At 41.6% G+C, this 19,813-nt stretch overlaps 1 protein-coding gene across 7 annotated transcripts in view; it reads right to left on the reverse strand.

Annotated features, from left to right (window-relative positions):
• The window catches only part of LOC119891224 (aminopeptidase O (putative)), an 81,863-nt gene that overhangs the window by 25,209 nt on the left and 36,841 nt on the right, over nt 1–19,813 (reverse strand). For 4 of the 7 annotated variants that reach the window (XM_038702604.1, XM_038702606.1, XM_038702605.1 and 1 more), the window contains 2 exons: nt 16,139–16,201; nt 14,828–15,019 (listed from right to left, as the gene is read on the reverse strand). The exons of 1 other annotated variant lie outside the window; for it this stretch is intronic. In XM_038702604.1, coding sequence (XP_038558532.1) covers nt 14,828–15,019; nt 16,139–16,201 — 255 coding nt within the window. The remainder of the gene's footprint in view (nt 1–14,827; nt 15,020–16,138; nt 16,202–19,813) is intronic. 2 more of the 7 variants (XM_038702608.1, XM_038702609.1) reach the window with 2 other exon arrangements.

The raw sequence follows: 19,813 nt of genomic DNA on the forward strand, positions 1-19,813 counted from the left end.
TTCTTCCTGAGAAAGGTAGTAAGACTCAATCTGCTACGTAGAATTTAGACATGATTTAATTACCACAAACATGCCCGTGTTAGCAGGAAGCCCTTCTTTGCTTGCAGAGGAATGTGTGGGAGAGGTAAAGAGGTAATGAGAGGACTCTATAAATATAAAACCTATAAATATGATAAGTGGCTAAAGAAAAATAAATTCATACACTGTGAGGATATGATACTGCAATCTACTGGCTTCACAAGGTCTAAAAAGACATTATAAAAAGGCCTGCTGACATCACAGGTTTTGTAAACCAATTTCGGGTAATGGAATGGAGCATAGGCACACACAAATACACACAGAGGAGATGCTGAAAGGTTATCTATGAGTCACATGTTACCCTTTCAACTGGTGAAATGGAGCTGTCTTCTGCGCTATCGTCTCCTCAAATGATGTCACACCTGCTGCTGCAGCATGGTGATGATCTCACAGACAGTTCCAGACACAGACGGATGGCCTTGGCAATGACCTATACCTGCGACTGTTTATCTGCAATTTGATCATTAATAGCATTCATTCTTTTTCAATTTGAAAACTGCTTTAATCAACAGCCACAACATCTGCAGAGAGCGGGATGGGGGTATTTGCGTGTATTTGTGTGTGTGGATGTGGTTGTTGTAATCAGTCGTGAACCTAATCAGGAAGCAAAACATACAGAAGGCTTTCGAGAGAGTCCGACACAGTGAAACAAGAGGGAAAAAAACAAAAGGGAAAGTTTTGACCTTGCAATCACCATGGCTGCCGTGATCAATTGTCTCATCAATGTGTCTTCTGACACGAGCACACATGCTGACAACAGGCATACTGTCAGGGATGTTCACTCAGCAAGTATGAATATAATGGCAAACAAATATGCACAGCACGTACAATACTTTGCCAATCAACATAACCCATTTGGAAAACAAACAAATTTATGTGACTCATTTATGCAGTGTTAGTCAAGTGTGCTTGATACATTTTTGATCTCGTTCTAGTATGTATGCACAGGACAGCTACAGTATGCGTTCTACATGAAGGTAATGCTTCCCCATTCCCCAATATTTAACCCAGTCGGCATGTGAATGTGTGTATTTTGTGTGTTTGATCAGCTGCTTGTTGTTAAGATGGGTAGACCCTAGTAGCTGCCCCCATCTCTCCCGTCTTCCTTCCTGGCCTTCAAGTTCACAGTCTTAGGCCAATCAAAAAGCAGCATGGGGTCACAGCAGGGTTGCAAGCCAGGGGTTAAGCTGAAAAAGCACACACAGTGGGCCCGGCAGTGGGGGATGAATCAACCAGGCAAACATACACACACGTACAGAGGAACACACCTACACAAAAGCGTGTGTGCAGGTACACGTGCACGCACACTTTCAGCGGGCACGAGGCAAATGCTCTTCGGCTCATCAGATAGCTTTTCTTCACCGTTGCAACACTTTGTTCTTTCTTTGTGCAGCCGCAGAAGGTGGGGCTTTTATTATGTAAAAATTCTATGTTCTATGTAAGGTAATTAACATGTTTTCTCTCCTACTTATCACCACGCTGACTCATACTCATTCACACATACACACACCTCCAAAACAGGGGAAGTTTAATTAATCTCTGGCACTCTATGCTTTGACGCAAGCCACTAATCTAACCGTCTCCAGTGGATGCCTCCCTCGCCTCCCTCTTACCATTCCTCCTCCTCCCACAATCCGTTGTTTCATTCCCGATGGAGACACAAACAACTCCTCAAACACATGCACATTTCAGATAGGCCTCTTTTTTTATCCCAATTTTGGAAAGCACAATTCCCCTGTAGCACAGTTATTGTCACTTCTTGTGCTATTGCTGTTCTGGCATGGGCCTCCTCCTCATTGTGTGGCTACTGGTTGTATAGGCCAGCAGTGTCTTTTTTCACCAGCCACCTGCCACTGGAAGGGTATTAACAAGCCCCCTTAGATCCAAATACTCTCCATGCAGGTGCCCTAACCAACCAGTAGGAGTCTCTACCGGGGATTGAATGCAGGTCGCAGGCGAACATTTTGCCCCTGCACCACTATGCCTTTGAAAGAGAGAGGCCTTTGAAACAGAACTGGAACAAAAGGACTGCTGTTTGTGTGTGTGAGAGAAAGATCTGTAGCATTTGTACTACAGTGACACATCCAAACAGCTGGACGTCAGCTTAGATAAAAAGAGAGGTGACCAGAAAAGAGGCACAGAGAACAGGATGTTTTTGTGTTACTATACATGGACAAACATGATAGAGACATATACACACAATTTCCATGAAAAAAATTAAACCAACAGTGAATTGATCCTACTAGCAAGTAACAAGTCTGTGTATCCAAAGGATAATATAGCTTAAACCTCTGTGCCATAGACATTCATTGTTGTCCAGAAGCTATTAAAAACACATCAATGTGCCACACTGCCCTGACACTGGCTTACATGTTCTTTTATTATAATAAACACGGGCACTGTACTTTATTTTGAGTCAACCTCACATACAACATCCTATTCTGTACAACTAAAAAAAGAATTTACTTCTGTTTAAGTAACATTTACCAAAAAAATACATTGCCCAGCTGTTTTCATAAAATTACTGACCCTTGAAAATAAAAGTATATATTTGTAACCTGTTATGTTTTAAATAATAATGACTGAATGACTGGGCTTGGGACTGAGGGCCAGAAACTGTCTGGGGGAGTCTGAGGATACTGAGAGGCAGAGTAAAGCATTTCTGGTTTTGGTCTTTTCAAGGGATTTGTGTACTAAAGTAAAATACAAAATACCACACCAGACTGTGCAAGCTGAGAAATACTTTCTTCAAATATACACATTCATTGTTTATAAAAAGGACTTAAACTGACTTCGATTCAAAGCAGCATTTTGATAGAATTGCACAAATGCATCCACTCTTGTTGTTCAGGTTATTGTTTTTCCATATTTCTCTGGATAGATTCTGTTTCGTGCGATAATCTATATTCACGATTCAGGAATTTCTTTCTGGCATGAACAAACTTCTGACGTCTCACTCCAAAATCATCACCAAATTGGAATTCATTTAAACCCTGATGGTCAAAACAAACACACAAACACAGACCATTCAATTATTTCACAGATAACTGCCCACTTCCTGAACACATAAGGTACGGAAGTATGACATGTGACTAAGGCTGAAAATAGCAAAGAAATTCAAAAATAGCAGAGCACCCAGGTTTAATTTCCTCATGTCATTTGTTCTGGCGAGATCCAGAGAGGGTGAGCACAGCCTAGGGGTCGTGGTTAAATATTATCCAGGGGAAGGGGGACTAAAAAACAACAGTGGCTACCAGTTACACTGCAGTTTCCTTTATTGGGCTGTGGATAATATTGTCAGTGGTGTGTGCTGCTCTTGATTATAATAATTACTGGGGTTAATATGGCACAGAGATACACACACACACACACACACACACACACACACACACACACACACACACACACGTAGCAAAGGGTCGAAAAACTTTTGTCAGCTCATGGAATTGAATGTTGGCAATTTTACCAAGCCATTTTGTAGAAGTTAGGTTTCTAAATGTCAGCAGACACATCGAAGGCAAAAGCACTCACACACATCCATGCACACACACACACGCAGCTAGGATTCGTCCATTCAAGACGGATTTAGCTGGATGACAACAATAATAGTGGTAAAACACAAACATGCACTGGTGGTGACCTCCAGTGTGGTGCGATAGCATCGACTGCTGTTGAAAGATCCACTGACAGAGAGAGGTAGCGAGCCAGAGTGGGAGGACGAAAGATGGGAAGCGGCAGCAAGAGACAAGAAAGGAAGAGGAGACAGCAGAGAGAGGCTAACATACCAGAGCCATCAAAAAGAAAGGTCATGTTCAGGAAGAGACTCTGAGCGTGTCTTTCTGCATTTGTGTGAGTTGTGTTAATGTGTTTGGGATGCAGACAGACGTCTTTGTATCTTTGTGTGTGTGTGTGTGTGGGGGGGGGGGGGGGGGTTGTCTCCTGTGTGAACTCCAGCCTGGCCGGGTTTAAGCAGTCTGAGCTGACAGAGGTATGTGGGATGGACTAAGCCCAAATATCTGTTGTACAGACAGACACGCACACACAGCTGTGGAGTCATACAATGCTACACACACAGGAAGAAAACAGAGGTAGATATTAGAGAATGACAGAAGACACCACAGAAACAGGAGAGAGATGAAGTAAGAGAGAGCATCACAGAGAGACACCAATGGGAAAACCAGACGGAAAGAAATTCAAAACTTGCTGTTTCGTGGCATTAAAAAGCCAGAAAGACAGTCTATGATAAGACCACATCCAGGTTAGCAACACATGATATCCCAGACTGGGGAGTGTGGAGCTGAAGCTGTCGCCTGCAGTATGTCTGACTGTCTTAATACTAGATTACTCCAGACTTTTGGAAAGATTAAGACAGTGGTTCTATGTTGTCATCCCCTGGCAGTGTGAATGACAGAATACACATTATTATGACTTGTCTTTTGTCTTATTTGCCTCTATTTTACAGCACTTTATTCCTTATAACAGGCCAAAATTAAGCTAAAGGCTGGACAAAAAGAGACATTTTGGAGACAACACCTTGGGATTTACAAACTTGCGATGTATATTATATACATATATATATTTTTACAATTTTCCAGACATTTTATAGGCAAAATGAATAATCATAAAAATAATCTGCAGTCTATTCAAAACTGAAAGTGTTGGTTGCAAGGATGGAGACTTCAGTCTTATAAACTCATATTTCAGAAAATGACTGGTTTGAAATACATCTTTCGTCCATGTTGTATCAGTCTAGGATTATTTGCGCATCTGAGTTCTAAAATAATGGTTAGACCATTGATTTGTGTTTGCTCTTCATGGATTTGGGAAAGAATTAAAAGCAGCATAGCTTGAAAGGAAAAAAAATGACAGTATAGCATAAATGAGGAAAGGGTATCATTAGCCAGACAGGATCTGTAAGGACAAGCTCCCTCCAAAACACACAGTCAGATATCTTAGACATTTAGTTATTGGGTTCATGTGCATTTCTATTATCTTCAGCGTATTTAGGCCAAGTGACATACTTGCGTCAGGGCTGCCTGGGAGCTCTGTCGGCTCCCCAGTCATTACCAGGAAAGACAGATGCTTTAGAACTCGGCAGGCCACACATTCATACATGCACAACAGAGACACACAAACACAACATTATGTACTGTACCTATGAAAGCTTTGAGGTGACGCCTAAATCAGGTTTTATGGGAAAGGCATTGATTCATTTCCCCACCACTAAAAAGCCAGCTCCATTTTACAGCCCAACCCAGTACTGAACATGACTCTACACTAAATATCTGGCTAAAGTGTCACTAGGTTTAACACCGTGACCTCCACGCTACAGTGCGTTTTTATAGCTCCACGTTATTCTGAATGCCTAAATTTGTGTTTGAATTGACTCCAAAATGAACACTGTGCATTTGTGTGAGTGACAAAGTGCTATGCTTGTTTTTGTACATATTGTGGCAGCCATATTCAGCAGGCTCTGTTCTCTCTCTCTCTCTTTGTCCATGATGTGTTTTCCATGTGTGCTGGAAAGACAAACACAGCTGCACTTTAATGACACTCAAATGCTTCTGGGATTCAGAAAAGTGGGGGAGGGGGGGTCTTTATGCAAGGGTGTGTGTTGTTTCTGACCACTTCAGTGAAAAGCCTGTTGAAGCTACACTTGCTCTGTATAACTACCCCTCACTCTGCCCGCCCCCAGAACTCCCCATTGCAACTCATTGCCTCACCTTGTGTGCGCGTTTTTGTTCATGTGAGCGTGCATGCGTTCCTCAGCGAGTCATGAAGCCCTAAGTGGTATTTCTGAGCAGCTATGCTTGCCATGAAATGGTGTGTCATGTCCGTCAACCCTGACTGGTGATCTCTTTACACCCTTCTTTTAACGTATATCCCCCTCCGCCTCCTCACATGTCCAAATACACACAACATACACACACAGAGACTGCAGGGAGTCCCCGGACAAAATGAGACAGACTGTGAGCTTCAGATGAACCCGAAAACAGAACTGCTGCTGAGTGATAAATGAGACAAACACACACTGGCACTCTGCCTCTCACTTTCTTTCGGTCTTCCTCTCACTCATTAACACAACACAAATGGAGCCATCTCCTCTCCTTCCATCTCTACACATTAATCTTCCCATCTCTAACACTTGCACCGCTGATACATTTTAATTTTGTCCCATTGCTTTCTTTTCCTCTAGCGTTTTACTACGTATTCTCCATCAGCACAGAAGTCAGGAATTTGGAATGCATAAAAACTTGAGTAATTGAGTGTAAAACAGTCTAATTTTCTATTATTTCTAGATTTTGTAATGGGATCAAAATGGACCTGACAGCATCTACAGTTCTTTCTGTCATGTACACTTTTATAGACATTGTGTGGACTTTACTTACAGTTAGTTTTTACAGTTATATCCTGTCATTCTACGGCCTGAGTTTTACGGGGTAAACTCTGGAGTCATATATAGTGGGAAGCATTACCAGTGACCAGTGCAATAAAGCATGTGGACGCACAGCTGTGTATATGTTCTGTAGATGCAGTGTGTGGATTTATAGCTTAAATACATCAGCTTTGTGACAAAACAAAAAGGTGCAGACCCAAACATTTATTCAAGCAGGCACACGAGTGGACTGAAAAGTTTCACTGGCAGGTAATGTTGGATCAACAGCTTATTGATGCCGCATCAGTGCGAGAGAAGGGTGAATCAAACAGCAGTCGTTTGCCACACAATCTGTTCCTCCTGGTCAGCACATTTCACAACAGTTACTGCAGAAAATGACAAAGCCAGTGAGATACTTTTATTGATCTGTTGTTTTACTCCAGCTCTGTTGTCTCTTTAGATGTCCCGGGTTAACCCTCTCTCCCCTTTGTCCTTTCAGTCTCTCTTGCCCTTTCACTATCTGTCACTCTTTGTCCAAGTTCACACTTGAGGTACCTTTCATCTAGTGCACTCGAGGGAATGCAGTAATCTATTATCTTATTGCTAAAGTACAGTATGTGTGTGCTTTTGTGTCCTTATTGTCGGCCCATCTATTAATGTCAGTGTCAAGCATATAATTATAGCCCTATTTGCATGGGACTAGACAATTAGTCATTTGTATTAATTGCGGATGTCGTCTGTGATCTTAATCCTGTGCGAATGTAAAAAAGTAAAAATGCCACTGCAAATAACCTACTACATTTCACTAAACAAAGAGATGATGTGATAAAATCAGTCCCATGGGAATCTTATTTGGGGTCTTTTTATTTGGTTTTTTAGGTTTTTTGTTTTCTCAGTGCCTTTTCTCTGCCTCTTTCCTTGTAGACAAAAATGGAGACTGTGTTGGCTATTATTAATTAAAGTTTTGACAGCACTTTGGGTGCAGATTCAGGAGGCTCGTCTCGCTACACAGCATGGAGACCCACTTGCAGGAAGAGCAAGCTCCGATCCATCAGAGGAACAAAATCTCAAAAGATGATGAGATGGATGAATGCATGGCAGCTTGTGGTAAGGAACATTTTTCTGTTAAAATTAGTCCCGTGGAAATAGGGCTTATGACTCTCTGCTGTTGTCTTTCTCCGCCTTCTACCTGTTTACAGCAATTTCTCAAGATTGGGTCCAATTGTTCCGCCAATCAGTCCATCTATATAGCCATCAATTTATCCATTAATTCTTTCGTTTGTGGCTACTTATTACAGACTGGTCACTACTCACAACTGGTAAACTACACGGTCACTAATGGGACAATATGTTCACACAGATTATTCAAAAGACATAGTATCATCAAATCCTGTCTCATAACTCTTTGCAAAACCTTCCTCTTTTGTGGAGCATATACTACAACGGAGGATAAAATAGTGCCACAAAACTAATGAGCTATGATAGTTTCCATTTTGGGCTTTCTGTTCCCTCGAAGTCTGTACTGTCAAGATGGTTTGCTATTAGTCAAAAGCGTGAATTCAGGTGTCAGGTCACCAAAGTTGAACTGGACTTGGATATAGTGGTGACCAGTTCATGGTGGTAGCAGATTGAGTGGAGCAACATACATAGCAACTTCCACCTCCTCTTAATTAACCCTATGCCCAAGGGAGAGTCCAGAGACTGTGTTAAGGAAACCCATTTCAGCCTCTTGTGTTCTTGTGTCTCATATGCTTTCAGTCATTATGCAAATCTCATGATCATAGGTTAGTGTTCATCACATTACATTTATTTAGCTTTTATCCAAAGTGACTTACAATTGCTACATATGTCAGAGGTTGCACGCCTCTGGAGGAACTAGGGGTTAAGTGTCTTGCTCAAGGACACACTGGAAACTGGGTCTCTCACACCAAAGGCATGTGTCTTATCCACTGCTCCATTACCACCCCGTAGATTCGAGAACTGCACCCTCAAGTTAAGTTCCCTCTTCACCACAGCATCTTAACATATTCGGTTACTGCACAAATCCACCTGTTTATCTGGCAATCCATTACTTGTGAACAACACATCAGCCTTTAGCCTCACAACATCAAGTCTCCATTATTGGTCCAAACACCACTAAAGCAGCCCAGACAGATCTCACCATACGGGTAGAAATGAGCCCACTGAACCGATGCATCGTTCTTTGCTTGACCTCTCATCTAAATTCAGTCTGCCGTGGTACTCCTGAATCGGGAACATGACGCTTCAGACCACACAGCTCTCAGTGTGATGGGTGCACACAAACCCTCCATCACGATAAGGATGAAGATACGACAGCAAATTCGTATAGCATAAACACGAATTTGACCCATAAAATTATACCATATAGCCACACATAACAAACTGCCTGTGACAACCTTTGTAATTTTATTCAATGGTGTTTACACAGCCAGCCATACTGCAATTTAAATATTCCAATAAAGCAAAAGGATGGATTCTTTCATTTATATGTTGCAATATATGTGCAAAGCCTGAGTTAAGGGATTGTAGCTAATAGAAGTGGATTCTTAGCAGATCCCCTGTTGGTCTGATCATTTAGAAACACACAGACATGCACACACACACACTTTTCTTCCGACCATTTCCCATCCTGATGTGATGAAGTCTGGCCGGATACAGCCATTTCCCTGAATGTTCCCATATCTCCTCCGGCATACTCCCTCATCCCTGATTCATTGCCAATAAATCACAGAGAGAAACAGAAAGAGAGAGACAGACAGAGCAAGTAAGAAAAAGTGTAAGAGAGAAAGAGTAGGGGAGAGGGAAGGGGAGCTGGAAGAATAAACCAGGGGACAGTGCACTGGAGATGAGAGAACAGAGATGAAGGAAATCCAGATGTGTGATGTGTCCTCGTCCTGCTCAGGGCTGGAGTTCGCATTGCCAAATGCGAGTGTACTTTGAAGCGGTGATGTCTTATCGAAGAAAACAACAACAACACAGATGCCAAAAAATACCATTACCAAGCGGATATGTTTTATTTCAAGTTTAGTGGACAAATTCAGAACAAACAAAATGAGAGGAAGAGGCAGATTGCAAAAGAAAAACAGGACCCACAGACTGTTGGGTCATTTACAAATCAGCACAGCCTGAAACAATGTCCACATTCTCCTGCATTTTTCCCCCATCCTCCACTTACAGAAGCCTATTATGGCTGAGTAATGTACTTTATGCCACCTGCAAACCCCACCCAACTAAAGAGGCTTTTTGATCATGCCTTTCCCACTGTTTACCACAGGGGCTCCAGTTACCACTATCGGCTCCCCTGCTGAACTATCTACATCGCACCAAAGCACAACACAAAGGCACCACTCAAACTCAGTTAATTTCTCCATGGGTTTACATTATCTCCAAAAATAGAGCTTGGTATCTGTGTCTTTATGGCATAGCTGTGCTGCTATAGGATCAAAATCCTCATTTTAACTCAGAGCCTTTAGTTTGTCAGCAGTAGAGTTCTGTGTCCAGCTAGATTCCTCTGTTGCATTATGTTCCCCATTGCTCTACTATTGGCTCATTATAAAAGGCATAAAATGCCCTAAGAAATACTTACATATAATAATAAGCTAACCACACCCAAAATGACGGTAATGAACAGTGGTTAACTGGAAATTCTGAAAACTCTCGAGTGAAACCAAGTTGTTACAAGTTGATTGTACCACTTTGCAGTTGTCGCTTTTAGTATGTGTTTACTATGACCAGTTAAGATGTATGCATTTATTCTTGACCTTGAAAACAACAGTTGCTGTTGGTCAATGTTTTAAGCAGTTAAAAAAGTTTTTGGATATTGGAAAATTTGGATATTAAGCCAATAAAAAAAAAAAGTTACTAATAAATTAATAAAAAAGGCCCACTTACTAGCCTTTTCCAGGGCTCTGAACTGCATCTCATGGTCTCACTCAACTTATAAAGTTCGCTCAATTGACATGGATAGTTCGGTTGTCATTTCACAAGCATGGACCCGCATATGCCCACATGTTATCATATATACACCATGTACTTAGGTTGCAGGACAACTGAGCGACTTAATCCGTTGAGGAAGATGCAAGATGTGGTTGGAAGCTCTGGAAAAAGCTAGTAAGCGGATGTTGAGCTATGTAAGCAAAGATTTCTTGGTCATCCAGGTCATGGTTTTGAAATTGCAAAGTCAAGGACTTCTTGAGTTCTGAACTAAAGAAGCCCTTTGGATGAGACGTGAAACACCTTCAATAATTAAATCTAGTCCAGTATCCTTTACTTAGAACTCAGAAATTCTAGATATATCTTGAGTGACGGATTTTTTGAAAAACCTGAGGTACAACTCAATCTCTCCAAAGTGTCTTTTCTAAATGCTTAAAATTGACCTACAGTATGTATAAAATGAGAACCCCCAGCCTTTGTTTTACAACATATTATTTTCGCTTTTAACTACTAGATATTGTAAAGTTGCCTCCCAATCTGACAAATCTGAAGTAAATTGAATCTTGTTGTTTTCAACATATGACACAGTACAATTTGAAGAGCAGTATGAATACAGGCTGTTAAACCTGTTAATGTTTCCTCAGCCACAAACCTGATGGTAAGTCTTTTCACAGTAACCCTCCATCAACCAGGAAGGTACAGATTGCCTTATTGGTGCAAATGAGGAGACAGAGTGACTGAGATTGAGGCTGACTCATCGTCCTCCTCCCTGCAGAATCTGGGTTGACATTTAGTGTTTATAATCATATGTTACTGTTTGAGCCTCTAAAATTTATATTACCAAAGTTGGAATTATTAGGTGTGGTTCAAACAATCACGATACCAATAATACAAGATATTTTTTATTAGTAATTATGATCTCAAAATCCACCAAAATAACCCTGACTCGTTTGGTGGACATAATAATTGTCCACCAAAAAAAGCCTTAGATTCAGAGAGGCGAGCACTGCAGTTAAAAATAGTGTAGTGCAGAACAATTTCTGCAGGAATGACAAGAATTCAGGATTACACCATTTCCCGGACTTGTTTATCCAGGGGAAGAGCTATGTAAACACTTTCTATATACAGAGCCTCATCACATCTGCAGCAAAGGCGCTAGGATGTGTCATACTGCATCAAAAATTGTAATTCCGTGCAGAAATAATAGAAAAGAACTACACTAATCTTGAGTATGGAGGTAATTTACCACAGTAAAGTTACAAAATTTTAAAAACAGTTATAGATATAATTTTAATTTTGACCATTGTATGTGCACGTGTTACTTTTATTTTGGAAATGCTACATCTGTCAGCCATTAAAACCATTCTGCAGTGAAGTGACTCCATGAACCCTGACAGTATTGAATGGCATAGCTGCACTTTATGGTTTTAGGAAAAGGTTAGGTATGTTATGGCACCTATTGATCATCTTTGAGGCATTTTACCTTGGAATCAAGATGATCAATATAAGACCCAGATCAATACAACTTATAATCAGCATTTTTAAAGAGCAGAGGAACATGTTGTTCCCAGGAAAGCTGGCCAAGGTCTCCCGCTATTCCCAGCTCTTTTCCCCTACAGGGTTTCCTGTCCTGATCAGCAGGGGCAGACAGACCCTCTCATTACAGAGACCGCAGATGAAAATGAGAGCAAAATGAGGCCCATTACCAAGCGGGCGTGACTAATATCCCCCTACAGACCCCTCCACACACATTGGACACGTGCACGCTCCTCACACGCACAGGTCCTCAAAAAAAAGTCGGATGCTTGTGAATCAATAACATAACAGAAACAAAGACGAGGGGAAGTTGGTAATAAACTTTGGCTCTATTAAATTGACCAGACCTCGGGCTGCTCTGTGGGGGGTGTCTGGCTCCTTACACAGACTGCATCTAAAATTGGCGAGTGTGTGTATATTAGTATGTGTATATCTCCTAATCATCCATGATGTCATTAACGCTAAATGTGACCCTGGCTCAGCTTAATTCCTGCCCACTAAAGGTCTGCCCTTCTGTATTCCCTCCCGTGGCATCTCTTTCCTCTCTTCCTAACCACTCTTACATCATCTGACCAGTCCTGTAATATTTCATCTCTCGCGTGCTTCTCTCATCTCTTCAAATATCCACTCTCTTCATTTCCTCAAATCCCCGCAACAGATTCATTACCTTACTGGAATTCATAATGGTCAACTTCCAACCCACTACTCGTCTAGCTCTTGCCTCAATCTCTATTCTGTTCTTCTACTTTTTTCTCTACGTCTCTACCTTTTCTTCATCCCCTCTTTATCTTCTCATCTCATCTCTTCTCACCATACAGTCATTCCATCATCTATTTATTCTCTTCTCTGAAGAATCCTCTGCTCTTCCCTTTCCCTTTCTATTTTTCCAACCAAGTACATCATTTTGTGGCTTGAATACATGTTTCCATTCCAATTTGAATTGATCTAAAAGATAACCACAGGGCATACAAAATGCCCAGCAGAGGAGTCAAGTGTTGTTTTTCATATTTCGCTCTCATAGCTCTATGCTCCAGTTGTTACTTCATCTCTGATTCATCCCAACTTTTTATTCCCCCTACTACCTTCCTGTCTCCCGTGTTTTAACCGCCTTCCCTCCTCCTTTGCTGATCTGGTCTGCTGGGTAGATTTACGGCCTTGCAACAGGCTGGTAGACGCAGGGAAGAGAAAGGGAGGAGAGGTAGATAAAAAGAGGAGGGGTTGAGTAGAAATTGGGCTGTTTGGCGTTTGAAGTACATGAAGGAGTAATATAAAATACACCTGGTCCATCCATGGGGCACTTTCTGTACACAGAAACAAAGGGAGGGGAGGGAGACATACAGCAGGAGAGGGCCGGGCCACAGGGGGAAGAGAGGTGGATGGAAAGGGGGGAGGGGTCACTTCGTGTTTCCTTTCAGGATGGCTTTTATGGTGTAACTTCAAACGCTGACCACCCCCCACCCCCACCACACCCCTCGCTCCATCCGTCGGTCAATTGGTACCTCCCTCCTTTTTCTCACTCATTGTGTATGGCCAAGTGGACAGTAATTGGCTATTCTTTCATAAGGCTGATTTCAGCACTCTCTGCCCCCCACAGGAAGAGACCCTTTTTGCTGCCCCTTAGAAGTAAGTGTATTTGTGTGTGTGTGTGTGTGTGTGTGTGTGTGTGTGTGTGTGTGTGTGTGTGTGTGTGTGTGTATACGTTGTAAATATGCCGGTATGTATCAGGTGGTTGAAGGGGTTTAAAGGGGGCTGCACTGGCTGCGGACTCTACAGGTCACAGGAATTGGAGGTAATCTAATCCAGAAAAATCATGTTCCAACACAAGGTTTTATGAAATACTCTCTGGACTTCAGGTACAGCTTAAGCCTTTATACCTTTGTTTATGAATAGAGCTTACATTACATCTGTTGAAAGCTGCGGTAAAAAGCGTTGAAGGGAAATCTGAAAGAAGTTGGAGACCTTAAAAGTCACTGGATGTATACAGTATTCTTGGCAATGAATGACTGTTTTATTCTTTCCTTCCAAAATTGTATTTAAAAACACCCAAGGGCACTTACCTAACTTATCCAAGCCATATAATGTACTGTACAAAAGAATGAGAGGCTTTGCAATGTTTCCAACAGTCTACAATATCTGAGCATATTGGGAGTGATATTGAAGCTGCTCTGGTCTCTCTAATGACTTCTGGCCCTCTGTGTCTTATAGATCAGTGCACGTTCATTAATGACACAGGCATGTATGCAAGTGTGTGTGTGTGTGTATGTCAATTAGTGGGTGGAGGGGATTAGCCATCCCTAGAGAATACTAATTAACACTACACACAGACAAAACCATCTTTTTGGATATTTTCATACAACTTTCTTGTATTTTATTAGGTAGTAAACAGTGTGACTTCACAGGAAATATGCGAAGAAAAAGAGGGATGCAACAAAGGTTCAAGGCCAGATTCAAAATCTAGAATGTCGAGGCTAAATGGTTTCCACTCTGTTAAGACAAACACACACACACACACACGCACGCCATGATCACACACACAGAAACAGTGGAGGGAATGTGATGTATACAAGCTCTTAAAAGGTTAAATATGTGGACAGCGACACAACGTAAACACGACTTAAACACGTTCAAGGTAGTCTGTCCTCACAGACGCAACACATAAACAGAATTGGGGATATTTGTATTGTCAGACAAATTAAAAACTACACAACTCAAGAATCGCAGCTACGCTAGGCAATTGTTTTTTTTTTTTTAGAGAGAGCAGAAGGTCCTGACAGAATGGAAGACAGAGGTTTTCCAAAACAGTACGGGACATGTCCAAGAGTTAGAAGTAGAGCAGAGGGAAAGGTAGATAGAGGTCTTAATACAGTACAGAGTGCCTCCTACCTCTGTGTAGTTCACCTTGGGCTCTATTCTCTTCCGCTTTCTGCCTTTCCCCATATGACTCTGACTGAGGAGAATCCATTTTAAAACCTGCAGGAGGGAGGATGGGGGTGTGGGAGGTGAGGTGGTGAAGGCGGGAAAAAGAAGAGAGGGTAGAGGTAGAGAGAGACAACAAAGTGGCAGGTTTTGAGTGAGCTTGATGAGACAGTGTGAAGGAGAAACAGAGATGACAGAGAAAGAAAGGAAAAAAGAACGGGTGTAAGGGAAAGCGTGAGTGTTCACATCAAATACAAGAAAGTACGTATAAACAAACTTAAAAGCGCACTTTCCATCTCTAAAGTGGAAAAGCATACAGGAATATACACACAAGCTTTGACAGAGTGCAAAGTAGACACACACACACACACAGTCTATAGCTCCCCCTCTCTCTTACATGCACACATTAATTCCAACCTTTCAGCGCTCACTTGTGCTCCATATATAACTAACACAAACGGCCGGCTGAGACAAAAGAGTAATAGTCAAAGTATGTTGCTGTGACGGAGCCTGGAGTGCAGCAACTCCCTTCACCATAGATCTCCATTAAACAGCCAATCACTATCAAGGCCAAACTCTATCTCCTCTCCACTTTAGTTTATGTCTCAGAATAAATACACTGTCACAGTACAGTTTGAAATGTTAACAAAGCGAGGTAGTCTAGTAATATAAAGTGGAGGAGTCATTTCTAAGATGTAAAATCACTCAAGTATTATTTTTGTTTTAAGGTATTATTATTATTATACCATATTTGACAAGTATTCTCTAAATGTCTGGTTCAAATTTATTTAAAAAGACAGATAAATGGGGGAATTGGAAAATTGAGGCAACGCAATTAAGAACAACATGGGAGCTTTACGGGAAATCTGATAGGCAGCACAGAATGACACGCAACAGATGTACAGCGCTGTGTGTGCCACTTCACTCAGAGACAGACGGAGGGAGAGACCAAAACAGGGAGCAAATGAGCAAGAGAGAGGTAGATGGAGTGCAAGAGAGGTAGAGATAAGAGATGGTATCAAATATTGTGAAACAGACCGTGCAAATGAGGCAGAGAAAAGAAAAACAGAGAGGAAGCAGTACAGAGAAATAGTGGCAGAATAAATGAGGGAAGAATAAGAGAGTGGTGGGAATCAGGTGACAATCAAATCATGCAGTTTAGGGTGCAATATTTCAAATCTGAGAGCTGCCCCCGAGTCCGTCTGCCACTCCCTGAAGACGAGAAGAAGAGACTGGGAAAGAGAGAGGAGGAGGAGCAGGAGGACAGAGTGTGCTTACCTCTGCTTTGACTTCTTCCACCAGCCTCGCCTGTGACCACACGGTGCTCCTTTCATACAGCCACTGAACGACAGAGAAGAAGGGAAAGCAGTGAGCCGTGGGCCAAGTGATCGGGACAGAGTGGAATGCTTTGCAGAGGCAGAGTGAGAGAGAGAGGAAGAGAGAGAGAGGGAGAAGGAGAGAGAGAGCCCAAGCAAAGCAGGAAGGGGAGGGAGAGGTGGGAGGAGAGCGAGGAGGTTGGAGCGCGATCACTTGTTCCTCTGACGGAAACTCGCAAATTGACTCCGGAGGATGAGGGAAAGGAGGAAGAGTGGAGGAGAAGAGAGAAATGAGAAGGAGCAGGAGGAGGAAGGAAAAAAAATCACCTCAATTACTAGCAACTACAGGACGGACAGTCACCTCAGTCCTCTACAAATCCACTCCTCCACCATCTCACACACACACACACACACACACACACACACACAGCCACGCATGCAAACACACACCTACGCACAGAGAGCAGCTAGTAGGCACAAACACACAGCACTTACTCTCTCTAACCTTATTAAGGCTTTCAGCAGAGCCACTGCTTAAGTGATGTGAATCACATATCAGAGCAATGACGGCGAGGGTTGTGTGTGTGTGTGTGTGTGTGTGTGTGTGTGTGTGTGTGTGTGTGGTGGGGAAGAAAACAGACAGGACTGCATGGAAGCAATGTGTTTGTAATGTCACACCACTCACACACACAAGACAGATGCAGCAGCGACACATCGTACTCATACAATCTAAGATACACACTCAATATACGTTCCCACGCACACACATGCAGAAATTTTAGCGTTACCATAGTCACACACAAAGTTCAATACTATAACTGCATGCCTCAGTACTTCTACTCTCTGTGTATTATACAATTACTTCAACAGAAATAGCATGAAGGTGCGTGTAGAAGCCAAGGCTGGAGAGAGAGAGGTAGACACAGAGAGGTACTGAGAGAGGGAGGTGTTAGAGTGGGCTGTATAGAATGTAGTGAGTGTTGAGGCAGTAAATTGGCATTGTGTAACAGGATACCACACACAGCTCTTTTGCTGCCTAGATCTCAGCTACCCTTCCCTGAATAGCAAGGCTTTAGTCTACTTCAAACTGTCTCTTCGTCCCGCTCGCCTCGTCTGAGTGTCTCTCCAGTGAATCAATATTAGATTACGTGTAGAAGTTCAGAAATCACACCTCTCACTCATAAACACGCACGAGAAACAAATAAATCACATCCCTCATTCAGTTTAGTCTTGAGGATTTTACCCTATAACTTCCAGCGATTGATCCACCCTTTGGTTATCTATAAGAATGAATGTCCTTTAGAATCTATTCTTAATCTATCTATCTTAATCCCATAAAAAATGACAGACAGTACCAGAGTTTTGGTAAGAAAACAATACCTCGCTTTGTTGAGTGTAGACATAAAAAAAAAAAAAAAAAAAAAAGGTGTTTTTTCCACACCAACACATTCAACAGTACTTAAAACTGCCTTATTACAAACAACTGTAGATAAACTTTCCTCAATAAAAACTGAACATAAAAATAATGTGATCAAAAATAGTAAACTTTCTGACAACTTTCTGGATTTGGCAGCATTCAGTCTTTAATGCTGCAAACAAAGTTGAGTCGCTATACTCAAAAAGCATTATGGTACTATAGCCTACGTTACCAACCCTGATTTTCAACAAAGAAAGTTTGAGCTCCAGTAATTAGCACTCTTTGTCATATCAGCCAATTAAGATTTTTTTCTAGGATGCTCAGGCTTACTACCTTGAGGTAAATCTGAATCCTATTTTTTGTCTAGAAGAACAGTAAACATCAAAGTGTTTATATACTAGGTAAATCAGTTTAAATAATCATGTTTTATCAGTCTGTGACAGTTGATCGCAAAAAAGGCATTTATTGATAATCCAGTCAAAAAAAGACAAAACATTGATGTACGTAAATTATAGGAGTTAGAAGAAGGTGAAAGGCTGAAAGCTCTGGTGAATCAAGGGCAGTCTTTATTTAAACAAAGTATCTCAGCCTAGATCCATCATCCCAAAGGGAGTGCTTACTCATCTAGACTCTGAGGACTAAAATAGGCCAGCAGTCCCCATTCCATCTCTTACTCTGGGATCGGTAAATGTCATTGTTTATTATTAGGCCAAACCATTTCCTGCCTTTCTCCAATTCAAGCACATTGTCAAGTGGTGGATAGGCAGCCGAGAGGAGAAAGAGAGAGACAAAGCGGCAGAGAGAGAGAGAGAGACTTTAAAAATGTCTTTGTGCCTCCTGTACATAATACACAAGCACTTGCATTTGTAAAAGGTTTCAATCGATCTGCCTGGAACACCGAACATAAAAAAAAAAAAAAACCCTCAGCGAGAACACTCTAGCTGTCACCCAATCAGGTGTGAGAAAATAGCAGTCCTTCCACGGTGTCCTTCCCACCCCAGAGGCCCCCGAAAGGCTCCAGTTACATCATCACATAATCTAGAAGGTGCAGGTTCCCAGACAGCAACACAAGACAGACACACAAAAAATGCACATACACACATTGGTAATGAAGATCAGTTACCATGGAGATTTGAGAATTGAAGAAGCTGTTGAAGTGGATTGATTGTGTGAGTGTGTGTAGCCTTACAATCCTAGTATCTACGACCGCGGGTCTATCCCAATAAAAGGTCAGAGACAGAGCAGCGCTGCTCACCTTGTCAAGATACAGAAACAATCTGGCAACAAAAATGATGATAATGTTTCAACACCACTATAATATAATTAACTGCATGATTAGCGCTTTCAAGAAGTAGCAGTACTTACTAAACAGCCAGTGATGACAAACTATTCAAGTTCATCATCAACATGTCATCATGGTGCTGTATCTTTTAAGAAAGAGACTATAAAAAACTTTCTTCAAGTTGAACAACAAATATGTTGGTAGTTTTTATGCTGTTATCGGGGAAAGCCATCACCATTTAGCAGTTTCAAAATGCCTACTGGCTAATAGTCACACTTCATTTAAGCTGAAGGATTTATATACTTACAGCTATTTACTTCTAATATGAGACATAATTTTCATTATGAGAGCGTCATTACACCGCTATTTAAAGCTGTGCAATACTGAAACAAATGCTACGCCGCTCCTGTCATCAAAGAGCAAAAGCTCAGAGCACACTCCTTCCCAAAAACACAAAAGGTTCCTGTAAATATGTGGAAGAGTGCCGTCTTTGAACTGGATCCAAACACAACATCTGTACCTACAATAAAGTCTACTTGATGAAATGACGTTAAAACCATATTGATTTGTTATTAAGAATGATAACCTTCAGGTATCTACAGTCAGTATGACTCTTGGCATGTGGATTTCATATCTACCCAATCAGGCTGCGTTTGTACAGTGAAGCCAGTCAGGTTGTTGAATGTTGTGCAGTTGTCAGTAAACACAAAGTGATTACTGTCTGCTAAAAAAAGCAGGACAGAAAGACTGAGAAGAATGAAAAGCAAACTGAAGTAAAAGTGATGTTGTGTTGCCCCTTAAGGATTGACTAAAATGTAAAGCAATGACAGCTACAGTGGGAGTGGTCTGGATGTCTTAAAGTGAGCCTCCTATAAGATTATGAAATTATGGCCCAATGCAAGCATGTGCCAGGTATTAAAAGGATCACAACAAATGCT

This window comes from Micropterus salmoides, unplaced genomic scaffold (genome assembly GCF_014851395.1).
Source record: "Micropterus salmoides isolate LMB-PRFRI ecotype aquatic unplaced genomic scaffold, ASM1485139v1 Ms_hic_scaffold_7, whole genome shotgun sequence".
NCBI classification, from domain to species: Eukaryota; Metazoa; Chordata; class Actinopteri; order Centrarchiformes; family Centrarchidae; genus Micropterus; species Micropterus salmoides.